This window comes from Lolium rigidum, chromosome 6, assembly GCF_022539505.1.
Source record: "Lolium rigidum isolate FL_2022 chromosome 6, APGP_CSIRO_Lrig_0.1, whole genome shotgun sequence".
In the NCBI taxonomy this organism is placed as follows: Eukaryota; Viridiplantae; Streptophyta; class Magnoliopsida; order Poales; family Poaceae; genus Lolium; species Lolium rigidum.
Window position 1 is genome coordinate 38,590,875 of NC_061513.1, and position 18,960 is coordinate 38,609,834.

The following is an 18,960-nucleotide window of genomic DNA, read 5'->3' on the forward strand; positions in this document are numbered from 1 at the left end:
GCGTGCTGATACCAGCTTCCTCCCTTCGTGATGGTAAAGTGACGCAGGTTTCAATTAAAAAAAAAATTGCCACTGTTTACTTTTGCAAATTTAGGTGATGATTTGGGGTTGTATAAAGTAAAATAAATTGGTGAATCTAATTGTATTTCCAAGATGCCAGGCTTGCCCCAGCACTTTAAAAAGCTGCACCTTGGTTCTAATTACGAAGTTAGTGGGGGAAAATCAAATCCAGCGACCGGCGTGACAGATCTTATCAAAACAGTAGGTTGATATCATTATTTGTCATCAAGCAACGAGTTAAATTAATGTTGGCCCTGTTAAATGTGCTAGATCGACTAGTGTAGATCATTGCTGGGTAGGAGAGGGACTGTGAGCATTTACCTTGTCACTTGGAGGAGGACGAACCCGTCGACGTTGACGTGGTGACGGCGGCGGATCGGTGAGGGAGTGGTAGCGGCGGAGCTTCCTGTTGGCACTGCGCAAACCCTAATCGGTGGGTCTGTAAGTGGGGCGAGTGGCAGCTCCAGATCACTTCGTGCTAGTGCCACTGACCCCTACCTCTCTTTATTGCGCAGGCGACAGGGGCCCACCAACCAGACAGGGGCCCACCAACCAGATGCGGTTGGGCGCCCCCGATCAGGGCGCGGTCAAGGGTTACGTCGAGCCGTTGGACTCGAACGGGTGGAGATCATCCTAACATTCTCCCCCTTGATCTCAACTTTACTTTTAACTTTATACTTTCATTTTATTCGTTTCATTTTGGATCAGTCCATAGGGCATGTTTCATCGTCACAGCTCTAATGCCGATAGAATCAGACAACCACAATACACTTCTCTGTTTTGAAACAAATTCTTTTGCTTTTGGGCCTCTTATGATCCAGGATAGGTAAGACTTTCCCTTAAACCCATGCCGGCTACGTGCTCCTTGAACACGCTCGGGTGGTAAGCCTTTCGTTAGCGGATCCGCAAGCATATCTTTTGTCCTTATATGCTCGAGACTTATTGTTTGATCCTCGGATCTTGTGTTTCACAACATAATACTTAACCTCAATCGGTTTCGTAGCATTACTCGACTTGTTGTTGTGAGCGTAAAATATCGCGGGCTCATTGTCGCAATACATCTTTAGTGGTTTGTCAATACAATCTACCACTTTCAAGTCGGGTATGAATTTCTTTAACCATAATGCCTGCCCCGTGGCTTCATAACATGCTATAAATTCTGCATACATCGTGGATGATGCAACTATCGTCTGTTTGGAGCTTCTCCACGAAATAGCTCCCCCTGCAAGGGTGAATACATATCCAGATGTGGATTTTCTATCATCTTTATTCCCCGCAAAATCTGCATCTGAATACCCTCTTATTTCTAGGGAATCAGATCTTCTATATGTTAGCATGTAGTTCTTTGTGTCTTTCACATAACGCAATGCCTTATTTACCATTTTCCAGTGTTAAAAACCTGGATTTTCTTGATATCTACTGAGTACTCCGGTGATAAATGCTAAGTCAGGGCGAGTGCATACTTGTGCATACTGTAGGCTTCCAATAGCCGAAGCATATGGAACCGCTTTCATTTGGTCGAGCTCGTATTGATTTTGGGGACTTGATGTTTCCCAAAACTGTCGCCCTTGACTATATGGGCAGGTGTGGCACTGCACTTATGCATATTATACTTACTTAGAATCTTTTCTAAATAAGCCTTTTGCGATAGTCCTAATACTCCATTGTTCCTATCTCGGTGAATTTATATTCCCAAAACATATGACGCTTCACCAAGATCTTTCATATCAAAATTTGAGGACAAGAACTTCTTTGTCTCTTGCAGTAGACTAACATCACTACTGGCAAGCAGAATATCATCCACATACAAGATTAGGAAAATATATTTCCCACTTTTAAACTTTGCATAAACGCAATTGTCCTCAATATTTTCTTTAAATCCAAATCTCTTGATTGTTTCATTAAACTTTAGATACCACTGTCTGGAGGCTTGCTTTAATCCATCAATGAATTTCTTTAGGCGGCATCCCATTTCTTCCTTGCCTTCCATGATAAAACCCTTGGGTTGTTTCATGTAGACATTTTCTTCTAAATCCCCATTTAGAAATGCCGTCTTTACATCCATTTGATGCAACTCTAAATCAAAATGTGCAACTAATGCAATTATGATTCTGAAGGAATCCTTACATGAGACCGAAGAAAATGTCTCATTATAATCTATCCCTTCTCTTTGTGTAAATCCTTTTGCCTCTAGAGGTGGCTGTTGTTGCTCCCTTTCATGCTCAACAAATGGTTCATTCGGCTCCTGACGGACATGTTCCGAATTTTACTCATCGTTGTCATGGGTGGAGTTACAACAGACGCTTGCACCACAATCACAGGGATCGTCGGTACATGTGCACATGGTAGCGCAAAAAATGGCTCCTGAGTCATCGGATTAGGTGCAAGCACCCTCTTCTCCTCAAGATCAATTTTCCGAGCTACCATGCTCCCCCTCATCATTTCGTCCTCTAAGAAGACAGCATGTCTCGTTTCCACAAACTTTGTGTATTTCTCTGGGCACTAGAAACGATAACCTTTTGACTTTTCAGGATAGCCAATAAAATGGCAGCTGACTGTTTTGGTATCTAACTTTGCGATGTTTGGATTAAATACTTTGGCCTCAGCAGGGCTCCCCCACACTGTCAGGTGGTTTAGAGAAGGCACTCTCCATATCCATAGCTCATACAGTGTTTTGGGCACCGATTTGCTTGGTACTCTGTTTAGAATGTGAATAGCGGTTTTTTAAGCCTCAATCTACAATCCAAATGGTAGGGTGAAATAGCTTATCATACTGCGCACCATATCCATAAGGGTACAGTTGCGCCTTTCAACTACCCCATTCTGCTGAGGTTCGCCCGGCATCGAGTACTGGGCGACTTGGCCATATGGAGTATGTCGACCGTAGTACTCCCCTCCACGATCAGACCTGACTATCTTTATTCTTTTATCATGCTGATTTTCAACTTCAGCTTTGAATATTTTGAATTTATCCAACGCTTCTGTTCTTTCTTTTATTGGATAAATATAACCATATTGAGAGTAATCATCTGTGAATGTTATGAACGAATCATAGCCATCCACACTTTTTAGAGGAAATGGTCCACATATGTCGGTGTGAATTTTTCTAGTGTTGTTGTGCTTCGATTTTCACCCTTTTTAATTTGCTTTACAAATTTTCCTTTAATGCAATCGATGCACTGTTCTATGTCTGAGAATTCTAATGGAGGAAGAATATCATTTTTAACGACGAGTCTTTCTATTCTCCCCCTCGAAATATAGCCTAAGCGACAATGCCATAATTTCGATGATTCATCAGTTTTTTTTTTCTTTTGTTCTTTTTCCGACACGGATACCTTCTCATTCACATTACACACAAACATCACCTTTTTCACGCAAGGACATTAAATAAAGCTCATCATGGAGTAAAGCAACTCCACATAAGCATTATTACAACCATATGGCACACTCGCCATGTCCTTCATGTCCATGTGTACTTTTCTGTCACCAGTTGCTTCAGCAGCTGGGTCGCACATATCTTTGAAGAACCAGTGAACTGGCTCTTTATTCTTTCAAGATACTCCCTTACGGAAGCACACTCTGCAATTGAGCTCACAATAGCATTCTCAATTGTATTCTTTATAAATGGCACTTAGCCACCTTTTATACTGCCATGCAGCATCATCATCCTTGTCATTTCTGACTGGATCATAATCGTCACAGAAGTAATTGAAGGAGGAGCGTACAGGATAAAGGACAAGAAGACAGGGGTTCCCGAGCAAAATCCATGGAACGTGGCGCAGCTAAGGCGTTTTTACGCTTGAAGTCGAAATATAGTCCTCCCTGTAAAAATACAATGTACCGAAACGCCCGCGAGTTTTCAGACGCACTCTTTTCCTTTTTTCATTGCACCAAGTGGGGCTGAAAAAGGTTTTTAATGAGGCGGACTCGCGGTGCTGCAATATAATAAAGATAGTGGAGATATACATCTTTTTCTTCGACAGGCTCGGGGGCTTGCGCCCAGAAGTTAAAATATATATATACATTACCGAAAATATTTCGCCTTGGTGCAAAGCACCTCGCAAAATAAAAGAAGATACAAAATAGTGATCAACAAAAAAGGCTCGGGGGCTAATACCCGCAAATATAGTATACTCAATATAATTTATTTTGCCTTGGTTCAACCTCGCATACACAAATAAAGAAAATCGCCACCGAAATGCTCGGGGGCTACTTTGGAAAAAAGAAAAATTCGAGTATGACAAAATAGAAATGGCGAGAGCCTATGACCAAATGCAAGCATTTGTTCATAGCCTCGGGGGCTACTCCCATCGGGAGCGCCGGTCGCGCACCCGATAGATATGAAAAGTTCGAGAAAGAATGACAATATAGCGATATGAGGCATTAAAGTGTTGAGCCTACAACCAAGCACTAGTCCTTGGCTGTAGCCTCGGGGGCTACTCCCATCGGGAACGCTGTTCGCGTGCCCGATGAAATTAAAACAAAAAGAAGAAGTGAGCATATTCCGAGTTATACAAATAACTCTGCATATACTCCCATCGGGAAGGCAAGATAAGTCATCTGTTGACTCAATAAAATGTGCTATTCCAACAGCCTAAAAAGCACTCGACAATATATTCTCAGAGCGCCAAAGTTGCGAATAATCTCTGAATGCCGCAAAATTTTGCGAAGGTAAGACCCCAGATCCGTTCTGAGCGGTGTGGCGCCGTCTCTGACGTCGGTTTGCTACTTTTTTCCGTATCAACAGATACGAAGAAAAATCCTAACGGACGCGTTAGGTACCCGATAAAATATGACTGGGACTCGACAGAATGGTAAGATCTTAAGCGGCACCTGTCGAAGTTTACACCAGTATCCCGAGATCATGTCCAGGGACGTGATCTTGAAGTAGGTTTTTGCGGATTGCCACTAGAGCAGTTAACTAGTACCTGATCCGTCAGATGAACTAGCCCCAACTACCATCATCCCTGTACAATATATAATTACATATCCAAAGATATGTGATAAATTTGACAGAGTTATTGAATGATTAAAGTTGGAGATTTTCCCTGATTCTTCGATTCAAGCAAAATCCAGGGGGCTACTTACATAGGCATCCCCAATGGGCCTGCCGAAGATGGTACCCGGGGTTTAACGAAGGCCCATAACTCGAAGAATAAGAAGATTCGGAAGCCCAAGTTATTATTAAGGAAAGCTAGAGTTGTATTAGGAAGTACTATTTGTAATCTTGCGGAACGGGTTGGAAACCCTCCCGGACTCTGTAACTTGTGTATTATGAATCCCTCGACTCCACCTCTTATATAAGGGGGAGTCGAGGGACAAAGAGAGCATCGATTCATTGTTTCACGCAACCCTAGTTTTTACATCGTCGAGTACTTTTCGGCTGAAACCTTTGAGATCTACTTTCCCTCTACTTCCGACTAAAACCCTAGTCTACAATCTATAGGCATTGATAAGTTAATCCCTTGTCAACAGGACTCGGCCACTCAGGCGCCCATCTTCTTCTTTTTTTCGATCGGGAGCCGGGTCGAATGACCCCCCTCGACCCCCTACCGCCGCCGCCGTTGCTTTAGAGTTTCTTGCCTGAATCGACTCATTCATGCTTGGAGTTTATTGAGAGCGCACCCCCCGCCTTCTCTTTCTCTCTCTTCCTCCCCTTCTTCAACGCGTCAGTCTTCTCCCTGGTTCCTCTCTGGTGGCTTTGCCGGCCGGAGATGACACGGGAGAGGGATCCGGCCTCCTTTCTTGCAGGGCTAGGGTTAGATCGAGTCTAGGTCTAGGTTTTATCCACATGGAGAATAGCGTGATACCCATGGGAATCTGGCTATTGTGGATTGTGAGCTGCTTCCGGTGGCTCGTGGTGGCCGTGCGGCTGCTCGTGGAGCTCCGATCGATGGAGGGATCCGGAGGTGGGGCTTCTACATCTCCCTCAGTAAAACTCTTCTAGTGCTCTCAAGATCTGGGCGACGCAGCCTTGAAATTTCCTCTTTCAAGCCACCATGGTGGTGGAGAAGAAGAGTCCATTCGAGGTAGTGGTGTTCTTGGGGGATCTGCGGAGCGGCGTTCTAGAGCTGTATTTGATGGATTTCCTCTAGCGCAACACATGACGACTGTTGTTGTCACCGTGATCTTCGGCCAAAAAGGTGGCCCTTCTTCCTCCTCCATGGTGGAGGCCTATTTGTTGATCCATCGCTGGAGCTCGACTCTTTCAAGGATGCAAGTGGTTTGTCCCCGGAATCCTGGAAGTGGCCAACGAATGGGTGTCATCGTCAGAAGAGAGCCTTCGATCACGCTGCTCTCGGAGCTCGACTGAAGCGACTAGAGTTCGCCGGTGACCGGCGGTAGAGGCGCCATTGTCCTTGATTGATTTTCCTCTTTTTCTACAAGGGTTCTTTTTTTTTTTGTAAAAGTGAATGCCTTATCTTCAAATTCTAGGTTATTTAGAGCGAGTGATAAAAAAGCTTTCTTGTAATTTGTATCTGCCACGTCTACTTGAATGAAGATCCACCGGGATCTTTCTAGACCCCTCTTTCTGTTCAAAAAAAAAGAATGCTTGGAGTTTATTGTGGTTTTATGGAGTCACTATTTTCTTGAGATTTGAGATTAGCATTGCACGTCTAGTCGTCTCCAAGCGATCCAACGGACTACTACTAAGACTAGTCACAATGCATAGTATCGTAGAGATGTATCATGCATATGCATATGATACAACTATATGTTAATATCTCCACAATGCGTAGTATCATGTGCTAGTATTATAGTCTTCTTATATTAATTAATTTTTATAATATCAATATAAATATGTGCACAAGATTTATTTCATATTAAAATTTCTAGTACCACGTGCTATGATATGGTATCTACCTATGATTGCATTGTCCTTCATATTTCTCTCCTACACTAGACTGATGCAGGGACAGATAGTCATAAATGAATTGGCATGGTCAATGTTTTTTGTTGTATATATATATATATATATATATATATATATATATATATATATATATATATATATATATATATATATATATATATATACATGCATGTTGGAGGGAACAAAGATTAGGGGTACTTATTCCAGTTCTCTCTTCTCTTTGTGGCTTGTTCGGAGTAGCGATGAACGACTTTGAGGTCGAGGAAAGAAAATCCGGGGGTAGTTATGGACATTGGTCATTTCTTTTTCTTATTTATGTGATATATGTAAAGCAGTGGGAACGACGGAACCTATGATTCGATAGGATTTTATTGAAAAGAATCCTAATACTTCATTGGATGGGATAGCGGAGGAAACCAAAAAAAAAATTCTTATTTGGTAAGGTTTAAATTAACAAATTAAGACAAGAAAGAGTAAACATTGGCCCGCGAAATCCTTATTGAATTAGAATACTTTACCGTTATTCAATATTCAATAAAAGTAAAAAACACCTAACTTTTTCGATTATCTATTAATGTGTATCTATCTTTCTCATTTCATTCACGAGGAGCTGGATGAGAAGAAGCTCTCATGGCCAGTTAAGCAAATAAATGTATTATTTGCTCTATATGAATGTTTTCTGAATCAGAAGTAGACAACTTTTGGTTCTATACGGAAGTAATTCGTACCTCGCGCCAAGTTCACCTACTATTAATCTCAACATTGAAGTATTTTGAAAAGCCCCAAATTTAAAACATACATAAGAATAAAATATTAACCATAACAAACACCTAGAGTTTGGCCGTATTGTTGAATTTACAAATCAAGCATGTTTGACCGGCCTATTTACAATATCATTGTTTTGTTGTTTTGAAAAGTTAAAATGCTAGTTAGGCGTGCATATTTTTCCATACATGAGTTTACCTTTTGCATGGGATTTAAGCATAATTCCCATCCCAGATGTTTTCATTCATAATGTCTCACTGTATAGTGGCTAAATAGGACGAGACATTTTTATTCGCTTATCATGCGTGCTCAGCTAAATAGAATGATACAACCTCTAATAGAAAAAAATAGAAAGCAAAAATACTTCGAACGTTCAACTAATCCAACAATCTTATCTTATATAAAAGGGAAAGAGGTCTCACCCTATTTATACACGTACAATAAAAGTATATTTGTTCTAGAATATTTCCTGTAGGTATCATTATCCCCCATATTCTCTTGTTATTTCAGTGAGATAGTGGTGGCATAAAAGGCAAAAAGTTCTTCTAGCACATGAGCACCAGTGATCCCTATATATTAAAAATCCAAAATTCATATTTATAGGTTTCAAAAAATGAAAACAATTCTGGATTTTGTCGATGATATATCCAAGCATGCAAAATCACAATGCAATTATTTTATGGGATGAAAAATAATGACGGCCGTAAGAGAAGCCATGAGAGAAAATTTGCATATTTGATGAGTTTAGATGTGCATCGGCAATGGAGGCCGACCCTACATATATCGATAAAAGGCGGGAAGCGGTGGAAAGAACGGGAAGGAACAGGCGGGAACATGGTGGTGACACGCATTTTCACTACCACGTGGTCATCGACGCGACGCGACGCTGGACGAGGCGGTCCATCTCGCTGCCAGGCTTGGGCGCGTCATTTTCCAGTCCGTTCAGCGCCGACGCCCCCCTATGGGTTGGTTTCGGCCAGGGGCGCTTCTAATCATGTCCAGCCGACACCAAAGAGAAATTGGAGGAACCGGCTAGATGCATTTTTTGATGGCAGCACCCTGCATAGCGCTTTGGGAGGGAGGCTTTGGGTGCCCGAGTAAAGATGCTCTTATCCCGATATACTTTCCACACCTACAACTTCTATTGATGCCAGTTTGATTGAGCCAATGGAGGAGAGTTGCGTGTGCTACACTTTCCTGTAACCTTCAAGATAATCAGGGGTGCCAATTCAAGCAGTGCCATAGTGTCCATTTCTGTAACTCTTCGCGAATGCTTTACGAGATTATTTTTGCAGTTAAGCATAAATACTTGAGTCATAAATTTCTGCTTTATGACGATGAAATCGGCAAAAGCGCATGCACCTAGTGATCAATGTCCACAAGAGGGCCCTCATACTAATAGGGTTCAACATTCCTTGCTCGATTCTTCCGGTCACTCTCGACGATCATGTTGCGCATGATGATATAAGCATGCATCACCTTTGATATTTGAACTTGAGACCATGTAATAGCAATATACCGAACATTAGCAAATCAAGATTGGAGCATGCCAAATGTCCGCTTGATATCCATCCTGCAACTCTCCTAGGACTCATCAAAGTGGCAACTCTTCTAACCTAGAGGCGCGATGATTGTTTTAACAAATTCGCTCATTTAGGATAGACACCTTCATCAAGATAGTATCCTTTGGTATATGAGTTGCCATTGATCTCATAGTTGCATGTGGAGCATGACTTTCCACATGTTTTGCAAACACCTAGAGCGTCTGAGCACGTTGATGTTATTATGCGATCTAGCCATGCAAAAAGAAATGAATGCCACATCCGCAAATCATGATTTGCTACAACTTCTAGTAGCGCACTGCAGTGATGCCCTCCGTAGAAACCTTGCCGAGCAAACAGATGGTTCTTCCGCTCTTCCATAATCAGGACATGCAATCGATGCTTCCAAGCATTTGAGAAAATCTTCTAGCTACATTTTGTGCCATGATTTTAGCATTCTCTGCTTTATTTGACCATCTTAAATAGTCTTTGCCAAAATTTTCTACTGCGAAATTTATATATGCATTCGATGGTAGTGAACTCACTCGTGCCATACGTAGATAGTCGTTCTCTTCGTATAAAATCAACCTCGTGGCTCAAACCCCAGGTTTGACATCTGTGTGTCTCATAAAGGCGGAATATTCATTCAGTGGGAGGCGACGTTCCCGTCGACAGCGAGGCGCCTGTGGTGACTTCGTCAATTTCAAGATCCAATCCGCCGGCTCAGTCTTCTGGAGGTGCTCATAAGGATAGGGTGTGCGTGTGTGCGTTCATAGGGGTGAGTGTATGCGCGTGTATATGAGCGTTTGTACTGTGTTTCTCAAAAAAAAAAAATCAACCTCGTGGCAGTGGTGCAAGAACCAGGCGTGTGGACGGCCTTGCGTGGCGTACGTTAAGTGGGCGGCGCGATCCAATGGATCGATGTGAATGAGGCCCTTTCGTCATTTGCGCGTCCATCGATTATCATGTGCTGTTTCACTACTATCAGATCCGAGGCACCGTCGGTGCCCACCCACTACGTTCCTGCGGCGCGCACCATCATCCAGACGGAGAAATAAAAAAAGATACGTGTCCGATCATTTGCGTGCGAGTACGAGTTTCGCCGATACTTCCAATGCCAGCCACTGGGGCCCGGTAGGTCAGTGGTACTGGCGGTGTGAAAGCTCGTGGCTTTGACCCATACTCAGCGAGCTCGAGGTCAGCATCACACCCTCCATATATGCCAGGAGCCTCAGGAAGTGAGAGAGCAACGCAGATAAGCTTAGCTATCTAGTTCAGCGAGCAACCAAGCAAGCACGGCAGTGAGCTCGAGCGAGAAGCAGCGAAGGGAGATCGAGATGGCGCCGATCAAGCTGTACGGCATGGCGCTGTCGCCCAACGTGATTCGCGCGGCGGCGGTGCTCAACGAGAAGGACCTCGACTTCGAGATCGTCCCCGTCGACCTCCGCACCGGCGCCCACAAGCACCCCGACTTCCTCGCCCTCAACGTAACGCACCCAGACGATCTCCTCGCCAGAGAGGTCTGACAGAGATATTTGTATTCCTGGCTAATTTGTTTCGCTCTGCTCCCGTTTCTTTGCAGCCTTTCGGCCAGATCCCCGCGCTGCAGGACGGAGACGAAGTTCTCTACGGTAATTCACTGCCCTGCTCGTTTCGTCAGTTGCTCTGTTCACCCAGATCCGGTCTGATGGATCCATATATTTACTAGTTCCACATGCCTTTCTGCAACAATCTCTCTCTCAGATCTGTTAGTAGCAAATCAACTAGTCTAGCCCCGAAACAATAGCTTAATCAATCCCCCAAACTAACCAACCAACGCGCCGTGGCATTTGCGTCTGCAGAGTCCCGCGCCATCAACCGGTACATCGCCACCAAGTACAAGTCCCAGGGACCCGACCTCGTCCCGACGCCGTCGGCGAAGCTGGAGACGTGGCTCGAAGTCGAGTCGCACCACTTCTACCCGGCCGTCTCCCCGCTCGTCTTCCAGCTCCTCATCAAGCCCATGCTCGGCGGCGCCCCTGACGCGGAGGTGGTCGACAAGAACGCCGCCGACCTCGCCAAGGTGCTCGACGTCTACGAGGCCCACCTCGCCAAGGGCAACAAGTACCTCGCCGGCGACGCCTACACGCTCGCCGACGCCAACCACCTGTCCTACCTCTTCCTGCTCACCAAGACGCCCAAGGCGGAGCTCGTGGCGTCCAGGCCGCATGTGAAGGCGTGGTGGGACGAGATCTCTGTCCGCCCCGCGTGGCTCAAGACCGTCGCCGCCATCCCGTTCCCGCCCAGCGCTTGAGGACAGGCCGACGTGATCGTGCCGGGGCCGGTTGATTGGTGCCATGGATGTGGGTTTGCTTGTTTTGTTTAGCCGCGGGAGTTGAATAAAATCGAGATGATACTCTGTACTATGAAATGAACTTCTAATGCATGTCAGTGAATCTTGCCTCGCAAAATAAAAGGTCAGTGAGTCGCAATATTGCTGACGCACGTTTATCCAGTTTCTAATTGGTTTTTTCCGAGCGATCCAACAGAGGGATCGAATTTCATTATTGGTGAGATAACGAAACCATCCCGACTCTCAGAAATCCCTTACCATTCGGCCTCCTACCACCTCGCCTCAGCCTCCCGCGAGTCAGATCGGCACCGCAACCACCCCTCACCGCCGTTGGCAGGTAGTCTCATATAGAACCCCATGCGCCGTTGAATACACCTTTCCACTCCCCACTCTACCGCGCCGCCCATCACGTCGTCATCCCTCTGCTTCTAGCCGCCTCCCATTCACCGTCCCCACCCGGCGTCTACTTTGCACGAGAGGTGTTCGGCGGTTTGCCAATGCGATGGACTCTGATGACTAGGAGGTGCTCGCTGTTCTGATGGACGAGGAAGTCGTTGTCGCCGCTGCGGCAAGGGAAGCCGTCGGCGACGAGGAGCATCTACCTATCCTCGTCACCCTCCTAGTCATGATCGTCGAAGAGGATAAGCCAATGATTGGTGGTTCCGCGTCGGGCCGCCATAAGAGCAAGCCGAGGCAGATGATGGAAGGCTATTGAATGCTCTATGCCGACTACCTCGTCGATGATCTATTGCATGGCGATGTCATTTTCCACCGTTGTTTCAGGATGAGTAGGAAGATCTTTTTGAAGATTGTCAAGAATCAGAGGGAGATCGACTACTTCAAATTGAAGAGAGACGCTGTTGGTTGCTTGGTTTCTCCACTATTCAGAAATGCACGGCCGCCCTCCGGATGCTTGCATATGGAGAGCCTGGATATACATAGGACGACCACCTGTGCATGGCCGAGTCCAACACCATCGATTACATGTACAAGTTCTGCAGAGAAATTATGGCATTGTTTGGAAAGAACTACATGCCCACACCCAATGCAGAATACACAACTCAGATCTTGGCACAAAATGCAGATAGAGGGTTTCCTGAAATGCTTGGAAGCATTGACTATATGCATTATGCATGGGAGAATTGTCCACTTGCACACCAAGGCATGCATAAAGGTAATAAAGGATCATGCATTATGGTGCTTGAGGCAGTGGCACATCAAGATCTCTGGATTTGACATGCTTTCTTCGGTATGGCAGGATTGCACAGTAACATCAATTTGTTGCAGTGGTCGAATGTGTTTCAAAAGCTTGTTGAAGGCAATTCTCCTTGTGTGCCGTTCGAGATCAAAGGCCATCAGTATGACAAGGGATACTATCTGGTTGATGGTATATATCCAAGATGGTCAACATTTTTTAAGACATTCCTCAAGCCCAGTGTCTTGAAGGGCAGGAAGCTTGGTTTGCTCAGCAACAAGAGGCTTGCAGAAAGGATGTGGAAGGTCATGACTACCTGCGTGATATCACACAACATGATTATTAAGAGCGAGCGGGAATTCCAAGTGTTTGACACCGAACCGTATGGACGGATGGGCCCTCTTGCAGATGTTGATCACGATGTGCCGCCAGCCTTTGTTGTTTTTCTCGTCAGGTGTCAAGAAGTTTGAGAGACAAATACTCATCATCAATTGCAAGATGATCTGGTGGAGCATTTGTGGATCCACAAAGTTCCCGCCTAGTTTATTTATCTATTTGTCAGTGTGATCTAAACTAGTTAAATTATTTGTGTTCTTTGTGAACTTATACTATTTGTTTTCTATGCTGAACTTATTTTCAATAAATTCTTGTAGTTCATTTGTTGTTTCAAATTCAAATTATACAAAAAAATTAATCTATGGGGGCGTATGGCTGGGCGCCTCCCCATGATCGGTTCCGCGCTTCAGGCTAAAAAAAAAGGCAACGATGGACGCTGTATTTTTTTAGACGGAAGGCTCAAGATGAGCCCGGCTTTAAATTAATGAAGCCACACAACGGCAGAGTACATAAGACAGACAATCACAACAGTGCAAACATGCTCCTAACCGAGCAAAGCATCCACAAGCACGAGACGAGAGGAATCGCCCCAACGAGGCCTCTCAACATGCACAACGAACTAGTCCGATACAAGGGATAACAAGGTGAAAAAGAAGAGAAACTAGCTCGACACGGTCCACCGGCGAAGGTCCTCACGCCGGACGGTCCCGGATGTTGGCGTGGAGTGAGCGAAGCCTCCCGATCGCCAACTCCAACGCCTCGCGGTCCTGCCGCCTAGCCACTGGCTTCCACACCCGTAAGTACATCAACATTTTGTATAAGGCGTCGGCAGAGCTGCGAAGGGAAAATCCCTTCAATAGAAAACTTGTTCCTAATATTCCAAAGCCCCCAAAGCACGGGGCCGAACAGACAAATCCGAGAGAACCCTTTTCGTTTGACCTACGAGGTCATCCAGGAGCCTATACAGCTCCGCGAAGCAAGTGGGGTTCCGAGTGCACCCGAGCGGTTCCCGAACTGCGCTCCACATGAATCTTGCCGGTGGGCAGAGGAAGAAAATGTGGGCGGTGTCTTCCAAATCCGAACAAAGGGCGCATCGCCCCGACGATGGGCCCCTTCTACGGCGGATATTATCATTCGAGGGAAGGCGGTTCCGGAGAAGTTGCCAGATGTAGATGCGGATTTTCATGGGCACCGCGATCTTCCAGATGTCACTAAAGTGCTTACGCGGCGTCCCCTGACAGAGCCGCCTATATAGGGACTTGACAGAGAATTTGCCAGAGGGTTCAAGGGCCCAGGAGATGATGTCCGGGCCATCAGAGAGCTGCGTCCCAGCCGTCTCCGACAGAAGGAGCGCGAGCTCAATGCGGGCAGGAGGTCCCAGGCTTTGGCGAAAGGTTGGGATCCCACCCAACGTACCGAAGCATCTGGAGACCGTGATCTGCGGGTCCGCGGCGATGGAGAAGAGTGCGGGGAACCGGGAGCATAAGGGTCCCGACCCTTGCCACCGGTCACTCCGGAAAAGGGTGGAGGATCCACTACGCACCTTGTGTCGCGCTCCCGGGCGAAACACGGACTTAATCTTTTGGATGGCGTTCCGGACTGGGAGCCCGAATGGTGGGAGTCCACCGGGAGGTCCCTGGACTCGAGATATTTGTTTCCGAGGATCTCAGCCCACGGCCCTTGCTCCCCGAGCATAGAGCTTCCAAATCCATTTGGTCATGAGACAAATGTTCATGAGCTCGGTGTCGATGATACCTAGTCCCCCCAAGGACTTTGGTTTGCAGAGCGCTTCCCATCTGACCCAGTGGTATTTGCGCCTCGGGCCATTGGCTTCCCAGAAGAATCTAGCCCGGTGTTTCCTGAACGCAGCGTGGACGCCCTCGCCCGGGAGGTACACCCCCATTGCGTGGAGAGGGAGATTGGAGAGGCGGGCGTTGATGAGGGTCAAGCGTGCCGCGGAGGACATGAATTTCCCCATCCATGGGTCCGCTCTCCGACCCACCCTAGTGGTAAGAGGGCCCCGATCCGAAGCCTTAACGGCGCGGTCGGAAATGGGGAGCCCCGGAGTAGGTGAAGGGGAAGGAGCCCTTCTTGCAGTTGAGCAAGTTGGCGATAGCTTCTTGCTCGAGGTCAGTGGACCCCAACACCATGACCTCACTCTTGTGGAAGTTGATGCGAAGGCCGGACATGTTCTCAAAACAGAGAAGGAGGAACTTGAGGTTCGCAAGGCCAAGCGCATCCGGTTGGAGCATGATGATCGTATCATCCGCGTATTGCGGATGGGTGATACCGCCCTCCACAAGGTGCGGGACCAACCCCAGCAATGTGCCCAGCCCTCGAAGCTGCCTGGAGGATGGCAGCAAGGGCCTCAACCGCAAAGTCAAAAAGGAGAGGGGAGAGGGGATCCCCCTGGCGGACGCCGCGGCCATTGCGGAAGTAGTTCCCAACTTCCCCGTTGACCGTGATCGCCGTCTGGCCCCCCGAGACCAGACTCATGGCGCGATGAACCCAGCCCGGGTCAAAGCCTTTCCTATGAAGGACTTCACGAAGGAATTGCCAGTTGACGCGGTCAAACGCCTTCTCGAAATCGAGCTTAAGAAAAACTCCCCTGAGTTTCCTAGACTTGGTCTCATGGATGATCTCCTGAAGGGAAACTATCCCTTCAAGGATGTGTCGGCCCTTAATAAAGGCGGATTGCGCGCGACTGATGATGCGGTGAGCAATAGGGGAAACACGAATCGCGTAGGCTTTGGCAACGAATTTAAAGATCACATTAATGAGAGCAATAGGCCGAACCGCCGAATGTCGTCGGCACCCTGGACTTTAGGAATCAGCGAGAGGACTCCAAAGTTAAGCCTCGCAATGTCAACGCGCCCCAAGGCGAAGCCATTCGGGATGGCGAGGATGTGGGGTTTGGTAAGGGCCCGAGAACTTCTTGAAGAAGATTACCGGCCACCCATCAGGCCCAGGAGCCGTCTCAACTCGCATGCTAGCAAGCACCTTGTCCAGCTCCTCCCCGGTGAAGGACAGCATAAGCCCGTCGTTCTCCTCCTCTGAGACCCGCCCCAGCTGGTCCCAAAGGGTATTGGCAAGGGAGAAAACACGGGTCTCCCCTACCGCACCCATCAAGTTGCGGTAGAAGGTGTAAATATGGTCCTGGAGGGCATGAGGGTCCGAGATGACTCCTCCCTCAGAGACGAGTCTCGAGATCGTGCATTTCCTCCTCCGGCCATTGGCCATCGCGTGGAAGAAGGCCGTGTTGGCGTCACCCTTGAGCAGCCAATTCGAGGCGGCTCCTCCGTCTCCAGTATTCCTCCTGGGTCCGGGCAAGGTGGGTGAGCTCGCCCTCAAGGTAGTAGCGCAGGGCCCAGCCTTCGTCGTCGAGGCCCGAGGTGTCAGCCAGAGCGTCTAAACGCTGGATCTGGGCAATGAGGGAATCCTTGAGGTCGCGGCCCTCTTTCCCGAGGTTGGCTCCCCAGCCTCTCAGGAACTGGCGAATCCCCGCGGAGATCTGCTGCCAGGCATCAATAGGGTCGAGCGGGGCGCCCACGGCCCCCTCCAAGGAGCGCCACTTGTCAGAGACCAGCTCCACAAAGTTCGGTCTCTCGAGCCAGGCCTGCTCGAAGAAGAAGCGAGGGCTGCGCTTCTTGAGATCCTCCCCAGAGCTCAAGATCAGCGGGGCATGATCAGAACCGATAATGGTCTCCGCCACTAAAGAGCAGAGGGGGAAGAGTATTTCCCAGTCCGGGGAAATGAAAACTCTATCAAGGACGCATCTGACGGGGTTCAGCTGCTTGTTAGTCCAGGTGTAGCGAGCGCCGCCCTGCGGACTTCTCTCGGGGCAAGATTGGCAATGCGGTCGTTGAAACGATGCACCCTAGGCCAGTCAATGTGGCAGTTGTTCTTGTCCTCCGCCCCGCGGATGAGGTTGAAGTCACCGCCCACCACGAGGGGAAGGTCGCAGGCTCCAACCGCAAGAGTGAGCTCCCCCAAGAACTCCTGAGTGCGACGGTGGTCAGCTGGGCCATAAACGAAAAAGAAGGCCCACTTGACATTGTTGTCCAGCTGACGCACGTCAACCCGGATGAAGAAGGTCCCCTTAGTCCACCCTAGGACCTCGAAAGAGTCTTCATTAACGCCGAGGAGCATCCCTCCTGAGCGTCCCCTAGCCGAACATCACACCAAGCAAAACGGCCTCGCGGATCAATGCCCGAGAAGATCCGCGGTGGTGAACTTGAGCTTTGATTGTCTCCCGGAAGCCCGCAAAATCAAGGCTGCTCGCGAGTCAGCAGCTCACGGATCTGGGATTTCCGCCCAGGAGCGCCAAAGCCACGAAGGTTCCAGATGCCGGCCCGCATCAAGGAACCTGCGACGGTCTCCGTCCGCGACGGGATGCCACCGAGGTACTGGCCGCTCTCCTCCTAGTGGTCATAGGAGAAGGCGGGGCAGGAGGGGCCCCAACCCCTTCTGACGACTGAGCCGTGACAGGTCCAACAACCAAGGGCCCAGCAGGCGGGACCTCAGCCGCCTCGGCCAAGGCCCGGTCTCTGCAGAAAGCAGCATGGGCCAACGCGGCTTGTGCCTCCTCTTTAGCTCGGATGAGCGAGAGGGTCTCCGTACTCGTCCCGGATTCCAGCATGAACGCAAGTCCTGAGTCATGAGCCACCACCTCAAGGTGGGCGTCCGACAGAGCAGGGAGAGCTGAGAACTACGCAAGAGAAGGGAGGGAGGAGGGGGGCTTGGGATTACCTTCAAGGTTCTTCGACGCCGTCCTCTCCTGGGCGCGCTGCAGCACCGTCGCGGCCGCGGCCGGACCTCGCAGGCGGGCGCTCTTGCGAGCGGGCCCAGCGGCGACAGTCCTGGTGCGGCGGCGGCGCGGGACACCGCCGGCGACAGGCCGGTCGAGAGGGGCACGCTCCGAGTCGTCGACGTCCTCCAGCTGCTCGTCGTCATCATCCGCGTCCGCCTCCGAGTCCATGTTCTTGGACGGGGAGCCCTCCGAGTCGGAGTCCGTCTCCAACAGCACCGACGAAACCAGCGGAGCAGAGTCCGCTGGCACGTCGACCTCCATGAGGACGGGGGTGGCCCGCCGCTCCAGGATGGCCAGGGAAACCGGCCAGGCCCCCTTCCGAGGGAGGTTGGACCCGTACTGGTCCAGGGAGGCTAGCCCGGTCGGCGAGCGCTCGAGAGCCCCCTCCCCGGGGGCGTCCCGGCAAGGGCGAGCTCCCGCCGGCGGCGTCCGACGGCGCCTGCGGGGCAGGGGCCGGGGCAGGTGGCTGGGCCCCCGGCGGCGTGTCGTCCTTCCGCGCGGCATCCTGCGCGCCAAGGTCGTCCCACTCGCCCTCGGACGGGCTGAGGTCGTCCACATCCTCATCATCGTCGTCGTCTCCCGGCTTATGAGCAGCCGGGGGGGAAGAGCCACCGGACGGACCCGCCGGCGCCTCCACCGCCACCCCGATGTTGTAGCCCCACTTCTTGTGGAAGAGCTGAACAGTGCCTTTGAGTTTGGCCGGGTTGCGGCAGGCCGAAGCATGCGGACCGGCATCGGGCGCGTGAGGGAATCCTCGTCGACAGCCGATCGGCCAGCCAAGCATCCCCATGCCGGCCAGCAGGCGGTTCGCCCTCTTCATGCGCCTAGGGACGCCAGAGAAGCGCACCCACACCTCCTGCAGCTGCTCTGCGGGTGCAGGGTCCGCGTCCGCGAGCCAGATGTCCGCCACCGTCCCACTGAGAGGAAGATACAGCTTGCCACTGCGCGTGGACATCCGGAGCGTCTCCCGAGAGGGGAAGGTCACCGCGAAGGAGTGACCAAGCAGGGTCTGAACCTGCCAGTCCCACTCCGCCTCGACCAGGTGGT

The 18,960-nt window shown here is 49.2% G+C and overlaps 1 protein-coding gene across 1 annotated transcript; it reads left to right on the top strand.

Annotated features, from left to right (window-relative positions):
- The first annotated feature begins 10,475 nt into the window (after positions 1–10,475).
- On the top strand, positions 10,476–11,734 carry LOC124661879 (glutathione S-transferase 3-like). The gene is made up of 3 exons (XM_047199769.1): positions 10,476–10,727; positions 10,823–10,871; positions 11,082–11,734. Exons 1-3 carry the CDS (start codon positions 10,578–10,580, stop codon positions 11,531–11,533), a joined length of 651 nt encoding a protein of 216 aa, XP_047055725.1. The 5' UTR covers positions 10,476–10,577; the 3' UTR covers positions 11,534–11,734.
- The last annotated feature ends 7,226 nt before the right edge of the window (positions 11,735–18,960 follow it).

Excerpts from the sequence above, each read along its gene's own strand:
- LOC124661879 (XM_047199769.1), top strand. The coding sequence starts at position 10,578 with ATGGCGCCGATCAAGCTGTACGGCATGGCGCTGTCGCCCAACGTGATT. Across the intron at positions 10,728-10,822 it reads CCGACTTCCTCGCCCTCAAC|CCTTTCGGCCAGATCCCCGC; the intron begins GTAACGCACCCA and ends GTTTCTTTGCAG. Across the intron at positions 10,872-11,081 it reads CGGAGACGAAGTTCTCTACG|AGTCCCGCGCCATCAACCGG; the intron begins GTAATTCACTGC and ends TTGCGTCTGCAG.